Source organism: Ctenocephalides felis, unplaced genomic scaffold (genome assembly GCF_003426905.1).
Source record: "Ctenocephalides felis isolate EL2017-DRISC unplaced genomic scaffold, ASM342690v1 CF-g0.4_SCAFFOLD_01170, whole genome shotgun sequence".
In the NCBI taxonomy this organism is placed as follows: Eukaryota; Metazoa; Arthropoda; class Insecta; order Siphonaptera; family Pulicidae; genus Ctenocephalides; species Ctenocephalides felis.
The window spans coordinates 40,611,640-40,621,775 of record NW_020537324.1 but is presented as its reverse complement, the minus strand read 5'-3'; the positions used below and the strand labels follow the sequence as shown (position 1 = coordinate 40,621,775).

The window sequence follows — 10,136 nt, the reverse complement described above, 5'->3', positions numbered from 1 at the left end:
GGTGAAGCAGATGAATTAATTGTGGATACAGCACTATCATTTGTAACCGATGAAGAAATTTTATTTTTTAAGTTAGGAAGGCAAAATGTGAAAACAGTCATATACTCATCAAGGAGCCTAGGAATAAACTACTCAAATTGTGCTAAACTGATTGTTTTTACACGTTCTTTCACTGGATGTGACTCTACTTCGGCTGCATTTAATAAAGGCAAAAAATCATAGATCACCTAGAACGAAGACAAGATTTAAGAATGCAAGCGCAGATATTTATGAATTGTACATCTGCAGTCCAAGATGTATTAGAAGCTGGTAAATATTGCATGATTTGTTTGTATGGACTAACTAAAAACATATAACCAAAAAAGTTAAGTCGATTAGACAACTTATCGCAGTATCTCGAAAAGATGCGCTATAAAAGTTTTATGAAAGCTGCCACAAACAACACTGCTGTTAAATTAGCTTCTTTGGTCCAACCGTTGGTGCCATAAATGAGTATTGTAGAAGAGTTCATGCGGATGCCGAAAAGTTGGTGTTCTGCAATACAGCTTGTGGAACATGTAGCGGTGATAACTGAACAAAGAACGAAACTGAAAGCTTGTGGAACAGAAAAAGATACTGATGATAACAGCAACTCCGACATTGAGTAGTAAATGTTGTTTTAGTTTGAAATAAATTATGATACTATGATTTCATTAAATGATTTTTCAATTTGTAATTGAATATATTAACTGTTTTATTCAAGGTAGTTTTAAAAGTTGAACAAATTATGCATATGGTAATAATTCGAGAAATTGAAATAACATTCATATCATTTTGAATTTCTTAATTTTCTATCAATTTCAAAATAATTTTTTCAAACAATTTTTCATTGAGGGGTTGTTTTTAAGGGTCTAATAAAAAGGGTTAAAAAATTTGATAATCAAGATAGAAAATATAAAATATTATTTACTTTATACATAATTATTATTACATCATACCGAAATTTATTTTTAAGTGCTTTTTTTCAATTTAGAGATTGCTTGAAGGGTTTTAGTGTTTTCACGGGGTTGAAAATGATTTTACTGCAAGGTAAATGTATTAAAAAAATTTTTAATTATATCCTTTAATATTAAAAACGTTTTCTACCGATAAATCGGCTCAATGTCCACTTATTTATTAAGTGGTCGCAACCCCTCCGGGGGGTGGTGGCGGAACCCGAATTGTTTTCACTTTTGAACTTGAGGTTAAGATGAACCTAATTCAAAATTTCATGCAATTCGGAGCACAGTAAAAAATTCAGAGGTTATACTCTTTTTTTCCTCTCCGTTTACTGCACTATAAGGCAAAACACGACTGTATATAAAAGATAAAAAAATAATCTGTCAAATTGAATTATAGGCTAAGTTTGATATGCCATCACTGACAGACGCTTGCGCAGACTGCATTCCCTGTCAGACGCATGTTGACTGTTAATCTTGCTTTTTGGCAATAATAATGTAGACATTACATTTTTTATCTAATTCTGAATACTTATTTATCTAATCATGAATTTATTATATTTTATTATTATATTTTAATATTGTCTTAGCCTATATGCTCAGAGCGTGACGGCAGCGCCCCTGCAGCCCCGTAATAAATATGAACTAATTGAGGCTATCAGTGTGTGGTTATCATGGGTTTAATATGTTTGTTAAAGAAAAAGATATGAAATAATTGTTATAAATAATAATAAACAAGATACAATAATAATGTGAACGCTGAATGCTTATTGAAAATATTAAATTTACTTCAACGTACTTAAAACATAGTTAAGTATATTGATTAATTAAATAAAGAAATGCAGTAAACATTTTTAAGGTTAAGTGCCTCAACGCTTATTTCATAATCTCGGAATAGTTCTTAATAATAAAAACCAAGTGGCTTGGGAACCCACGGTGATCCATCAACACTACAAATATATATTTTGCATCAGCATTGTATTACTCAAACTGTTTGCAAAATAAACATTTTAGCGCTGTGTGATAACTTTTCTTTTTCTTTTAATCATAAAATTACAATTATTATATAATAAAATGAAATTAATATACATATAGATAATAGTTATACATAATCAATATACAATGTACAAATATATATTTTTCATTATTTCAGCGTTGTAATAATTACATTGTTTGCAAAAAAAAAGTTCTAGTAAGCATTAAATTTTGATAATATAACAATTTATTGACTTATAATTTTTTTTTTTGCTAAACATGACAATTTTACAACTATTCATAATACTCCGAATTGTATTTTTATAACAATAAAGTTATGATACTTTATTCTTCTAACCGCAGAGATCCACTTTTCCCGTTGGTTTTCTTTCCTCTTAGCTGTAGAAAATGTATAGAACTTGCAGTCACTTTTTCTGCTGGTATTTCTACAACCCACTACACAACAGCATTTTTAATTATCTTATTTAAATTTGAAATAAACAAATATTTTATGTGTTTTTGTTTAAAATTTCGGTTATAATAGCCTAAATTAATGCTTAAAGTAGCCACTACGAATGCTTCGGTCGATTTGACTTCTTCTTCCACGCCTTCGCACATAGCCTATAAGTGAATGGATGTTTGGCAAATGACAGTTTCATTTGTTTTTGATGTCAAACTATGCCTCGAATATTTTCAAGGTGAAACAATGGTTGGGCTGGCTACCATCAGTAATTAATAATAAAGCGGACTGTAAGTAAATAATTGTTATCTGACGATGACCGTTCCAAATTTAAATCTTACTGATTAAAAACACTGTGATGGGTATAAAATCTATATAATATCTTCAAACTATTATAAATACAGCGGTGATTGAATATACTTGTTGACTGTCCCGCTGCATTGTCTAGACTGATTTAAAATATCACTGGGGACAGTGATCATACAGGAAGTATTTGGGTACAAAAAAAGAGTCCTTGTGTGAATGAAACAGGCCAGAGGCTGCAATATTCTAAGAAGTGTAATGCAAAACCTGGTGCCGAGGCACTGTGCATTGAAAATGTCAAGCCGTCAGATTATGTTCTGACTAAATAATGATAAGCGGTTTTTTGTAATTTTTTCCATTCATTTCTACTATCTAACTATATTTCTATGAATCAAAAAATTCTAGAAAATTTCCCGAACAAACTTCAGGAAGATTCATGAAAAACCGAAGCATAGTTTAGGAGAATTAACCATTCATACATTGTTACAGTAGAATTTTATATATAAGAATATATACATATATATATATATATATATATATATATATATATATATATGTATATGTATTTAAATATATATAGAATGTAGGTACACATTCTGCTTTGAAATTACATAAACGTACTATAAATACTACTTTCACATATTTCCATCTGTTATTTATGGGGCTTTTGAAGTGACTGAGATTCTGATACTATCAGTTATGAACAGTTTATGTTTTCATAAAAAAATCCGATTCGATAATTTTATGTTTTCTCGACGTTTTAAGCCTTCTGAATCGAATGAGACCAGATTTTATGCCGTTTTCTCAAAAACGGCTGGACAGATTTCAAAAATTTAAAAAGCTATTCGATGTATCTCGATAAGGACTATTATTTGTCAGTTTTGTGCGATGATCGGCCAAGCCGTTTCTTTATAAATTGCAGAAAAGTGAAATTTTTCATTCATATTTTAGCCCGCAATGCTGAATCGATTTTAAAAACTCAATAATCAGGTATTGGTTGGGCTGATTAGTTTTTGATAAAAATTCGCAAGCACGTGTTCTTGTAATTAACCGTTAAATTTTTTTCGACGATTTTTACGATTTTTTTGCGATTGATATCATGGTCTTCTAGATCATACTAAAATATTACGGCTCTGCGACAACTCGTTTAACATTGAAAATTCGTCAAAGTTTGAAAAAATTGTCGCGTTTGTCAAAATTAGACTTTTCATCGATGTTTTTTCAAAAACGGTTGAGTCGATTTTAAAAATTTAACTAGTTGTGTATTGCATCATGTCTTAAAGCAAATTGCTGGTACTTTCCGTACAGTAACGAAATTTTCGAGGAATATTAAATGTTTTGAAATGGATTATTATAAATACTATAACACTGTCTAATGTTTATATGAATTATATAAACTGAATTAATTACATAGTTATTATATATTAATTTTTATTATTATTAATTATATATTAATAATTATAAAGTTATTTGTTCAAAGTTTATAAGTGAGATTTAAAACTTTAGCCAGAATTAAAATTAAAATCTGATTTATTTTCTATGTACAAAATTTTTTTTTCCAAAAGCAATTATTTTGTCTAAGCAAGCAGAGAGTTTTTTGAATCATTCAAATCGGATACTCTGTTCTCTCAAAACCTCGATTTCTAATTTCTGCATTCTTTGCTCCGTATCTCCGTAACGGCTGGACTTGCCTTTGCCAAAAACTAATTTTTGAACCATTTTGATCGATTGATCCGTGCGCACGAAAACGTGAACGAAAAAATGCGGACATACAAAACACACACACACATACATTTTTTCTGAGGTATGCCAAAATGTTCAGAAGCCTTCAAATCGTAAAACCATTTATTCGATTAGATTTTTGATACGATAGACTGAGCCGTTTTTTTAATTTAGCACTAAAGTGAAAAATTTTCCGTCCACGTTTTAGCCAAAAATTTTGAACAGATAGATTTTAAAAATTCAAAAGATAGAAATATTCGAAAGTTATTATTTGGGAGTTGTACTGATTAGTTTTAGACAAAGATCGCTCGAGCCGTTTCTTCGTAAATAATTTGAAAAAATTTGTTTGATAAAATTTTACGTTTCTACGGCATTCATCAAAATTTGAAAAAATATTATAGTCACAATTTGTGTCACAAGTTGCTTTTGTGATGTGATTAGTCAAACATTATCAGTTTATTAAAATTTAAAATAATGAGCTACTAGTTTTAGGACACACAAGCACTAGTGTCTGTGCACTATAAATTATAGTTACTGATATTATAGATGTGCCTGAGATATATCAATTAGAAATAGCAATATTTAGGTTCAATTGATAGCGATAACTTTATTTTCCAAATAAATAGGCAGTAATTGATTACTGCCTCGGAAACGCTCGCACAAACTACTGTCTCCGTGCAAAATATATTATATATTTCACAAATATTTTGCTATACTATGTTCAACAAAAACAAAAAACAATTTAGTGTATATATGATAATGCAAAATTATGTGCCATGCGCTAGCTACTGATGTAAGACCATATTTATATCCACTGATGATGACACAAAATCCTATGTCGAAACGTTTGGAAAAATTAAAGATTAACTTCTAAATCTTTGTTTTTTATTTGATGTATGCCCTTGAAGAACTTACTCATATTTCTCAACATCAAAACTAACTTCTTTAACATATATGTATATATATATATATATATATATATATATATATATATATATATATATAGAGAGAGAGAGAGAGAGAGCGATGTTAAATGTAGAAATGCTTCAAATAAAATGATGAGTCTCAATTTCCACACTACGTTGGAAATTGAAGTCTTTTAAACGGTATAACAAATTCAGAAAAAAATCATATATAGTATCCGTGGTAAAAGTGCAATATTTAGTTGGATTTCTCAACGCAAAATAATGTTGCCTATAATTTTCATAATTTCGTAGCATACTTCAACAGGTTTTTAGTATTTATAATATCTAAATTACATTTTTCTTAATAATAATTTAATATACATTAATACCAGGGACACTCCTTGGGACCTCAGAGCCCGCATGCCATTTTTTCTAGCGCCTCCTCTTTACTATTTTATCTGTTTTAACAGTTTATTATTAAAATTATTATCATTAATTAATATTTGGCTTTTGTATCATTTCACTTATTTATATTGGGCATTTTATGCGATTTATTCTATTGAGCAAATCATAGAGAGCAAAAAAATCTAGCCTTTCATTATTAAACATTACCATAACATAACACTGGCATACTAACATTACCATAACATGAGGTGTTGAATTATTTTAATTATTTGTTTTTATTACTTAAAATTTTCAAAATTGCGTCTTAAACTTCTCCTAATTGATACCATAAGGGCGACTTGTATGTATTCATCTTTACCTTCCCATTTGCTGTTTTAAAGTGAAATTTTTAACGTACTTTGAAAATATTGTGCAAGGATCAGTTAAAGATGCGTAGAAATGATATTTTTCTTAAATTATATTGAAAAAGAAAAAACTATATTGAATATTTCATATCCGAATCTTGTGTTAGCGCCCCCTAAGACATGCGCTCGTATTTTTGCATGTATCGCATTAAAAGTAGGACCGGCCCTGATTATTACTTAATTCCATATTTTAAGTAAATTAATTTGTCAAATCACTTCTTATTTATAATCAAAAATTTATTATACATATTCTAATATTGTCTAAGCTCATAAGAAATTTTTGGCAGATGACAGTTTTCATTTATTTTCAATGCCAAACAATGTCTCAAATATTTTCAATGTGAAACAATGACATGTAGTTGCCATTTTTTTACAATATTACTATATTTTTATAATCACATACATCCTAAAAAATTCCTTTAAGGAAAAGAAAGATTTATCAAAGTCCGAATAATCGTTTAGGAGGAGTATATTATGTATATTTATATACATCACTACAGAAGAATTTTATGTGTAAGATATATATATATATATATATATATATATATATATATATATATATTTACATGTCACTTATTCTGTGCGGTCTAAATTTCAAAGTTTACACCTTAACTGCTATGTATATATATGTATATTACACTTTAACTTATATATATATATATATATATATATATATATATATACAATGCCATAGTTTACATGCCTAAAATTAGTGAGCCTTTATTTAAATTTTATTGGCACATAAGAAAATTGATTAAAATCACACATTGCCTCTATAGCAATTATAATAAAATTAATAATAATTCTTAGAAATTCATAAAACTATGGTGTTTAATTTTGTTTACATTATAAAATTAGCTTTGAATAACTGTAGCCCAAGGATGTTCAATTCTCCCATATTGAATATCTTCTAGCTTTGTTTTTAAAGCAACATATAATGGATTTGGTGTTTCCAGAGTCGGCAGTCTATATTTTTTTCCTAAATAAACAATGGATTCGATCGGTGTAACTATAACTGCTGTTCCAGCGCCAAATAATTCTAATAATCTATTTTCTTCCAAAAGATCCAATAAAAATTTCATATTGAATGTCTTTTCACATACTTTTACATCGCTAATATCGCATGCCAATTCAAGTATGGCTTTTCTTGTAATTCCTGGCAATATTAAACCGTTTAATGGCGGCGTTATAAGTACTTTCTCTCCTTCTTTGTTGAGATATACCATGAATATATTCATTGTTCCTACTTCAGTCAATTGATGGTCTTCCCCGAAAAGCCATAAAATTTGATCAAGTTTGCTTTCTGAAGCAATTCGCTGCGGCCAAATTGTTGGTCCATAATTAGCGCCTGTTTTTGTGTCTCCGCTTCCACCTGGCCATGCTCGTGCATAACGTGGATCTGCCAATAATGAAATTGCACTTCCTTGTTTAAAATAGGAACCAACAGGACATAAAATTGCAAAAAGTAGAGCTGATCGGGGATAATATACTCCTAGCACAGGATCTATGCCTATCATTGTCGGCCGTATGTAAAGACTTGCATTTTCGATATGTGGAACCCATTCTTGATCAATGTTAATTAATCGGCTTAAACATTTTATGAATTCATCTCCATCAAACAATGGCAGTCCAGTTCTTTGCGCAGAAACATTCATACGTTTCATATTTAAATCAGGACGAAAGAGGCGAATTTTGCAATCAATTCCCCTATAGGCCTTCATACCCTCAAAAATTTCAACAGCGTAATGTAGAACTTTGGCTGCAGGATGAAGTGGTATTGGTTCTATTGGTGTTATTTCAGGTTTCTGCCATCCTCCTAAATGATGATGATAATATATTTTTAGCATGTGATCAGTGAAATTTTTTCCGAATACTAAATCACTTGCTTCTGGCTTGGGTTGAAGCATATGCGGCTGTGCGAGACGAACGCGTAAGTCATTACTTTGTATTGCTGCGTATTTGATTGATTCTTCTTCAATTCTTTGGGCCACTGTATCAATACAAGGAGTTGCACCACTAGTTACTACCGATTCTGATATAAATGATCTATTTTGTTCAGTAATGCGTTTGTTCAACTTACGATGGTTTATTAAAATTTGGCGACACAACACTGGACTTCGTATTACCATTTTATATTCACTGGGTAGAATAACCGTTAATGGAAGTAAGTTACTTTTTTATATCCAAGCACATTCTGTGTATCACTGCTGTCGTATTGTGTGACATCAATCACTATACACAACATTCAAATTTGTTTTTACTTCACAACCGTCCACTAGCAAAACAAGGTTATATTTTCACTTTGTTCTTTCTTGACATAACACATTAAAAATATTAGTTTTAAAATTAAAATATATACATGTATATATGTATTTATATATATGTATATATACACATATATATATATATATTTCATAAATAAACGATGTATTTTCAGACTTATTACACAAGTCAATAATAAATTCTATCGCAAAGGTAATTGCATTATTCGTCCGTACTCTCTGAAGCTCAATACAGCACTGTTGCTATAATTGATAATATCGACAAATATGTATATACACGCATTGACTTCTATTAGCCAAAGGAAGCAAACGTTCTTTTCACCTTGACCTTTTTATTGCAAGTGAACATACGACTGATTTTTTTTTTCATTTCAGAATATATTGTGTAACGAAATATCAGTACTTTATGATATATATTCAATGCATATATAATATATATATATATATATATATATATATATATATATATGATATTCAGTTTTCAGGGCAATACATCAATTAAAAAATTTGTATGACTTTAAAACGTTTTTATTTTTTCCATACGTTTCGACACATAGTTTTGTGTCATCTTCAGTGGACTATGTAATTGTAATAATCCTAATTATTTCCTAATTATAATTGTTCACAATGCACAATGAAACCAATTCTTGTCACTTTAAATGTAACAATAATAAATTTTTTGAATGAGTTATTTTATGAATTTGTAAAATACATCCCGCTAATACAGTATAGCGGGATGTATTTTACAAATTCATAAAATAACTCATTCAAAAAATTTATTATTGTTACATTTAAAGTGACAAGAATTGGTTTCATTGTGCATTGTGAACAATTATAATTAGGAAATAATTAGGATTATTACAATTACAAAGTCCACTGAAGATGACACAAAACTATGTGTCGAAACGTATGGAAAAAATAAAAACGTTTTAAAGTCATACAAATTTTTTAATTGATGTATTGCCCTGAAAACTGAATATCACATATTTCAACATCAAAATTATACAAAAAATTTAATATATATATATATATATATATATATATATATATATATTTGAAGAACTTACTCATATATATATATATATATATATATATATATATATATATTTGAAGAACTTACTCATATATATATATATATATATATATATATATATATATACTAACCTTTTTTTAAAGAAACCTTTCTAATTTGCTGACATTTCTAATATTTTGCTATTAATCCTCCCATTTATTAGTATAATTTTTATTTTGATTATATTGTCATGTCTTTTTGATGTCATTTGTTCTACAATTTCATTCATTTTATATAAAAAAAAATCCATCATTTGCTACTTTTCTTAAATATGTTGTTTGTTTAAATCTTATCAAGATCATGTTTCTCTACAGATGTCCTGAAGATGGAACGTACCTATTTCCGAAACGCCGACAGTAAATAAATAAAGAAATAGTATTTTAAAAAAGTTTTTTGTTATTTTATTACATTTTGTATTCTTTGTTCGAAGCTCTACAAAATAGTTACAAACCCAAGACTCTACCATCATATATAAAAAAATAGCAGCGTTTTCATGATGTTTGTTAAAATTGAGCATTTTTCTTGGTATGTCGATATAGTACCTTGTCTTAATAAACTTGCTAAACCATTATAATCATACGCAACTAATCCAATTATACACATTTATTGAATTTTGAATATTTGCTTTTAG

At 28.8% G+C, this 10,136-nt stretch overlaps 1 protein-coding gene across 1 annotated transcript; it reads right to left on the bottom strand.

Annotated features, from left to right (window-relative positions):
- Positions 1-7,005: 7,005 nt before the first annotated feature.
- Positions 7,006-8,426, bottom strand: LOC113367233 (branched-chain-amino-acid aminotransferase, cytosolic-like). Its single transcript, XM_026608859.1, has one exon. It carries the CDS (start codon positions 8,278-8,280, stop codon positions 7,006-7,008), a length of 1,275 nt encoding a protein of 424 aa, XP_026464644.1. The 5' UTR covers positions 8,281-8,426.
- Between the last annotated feature and the right edge of the window lie 1,710 nt (positions 8,427-10,136).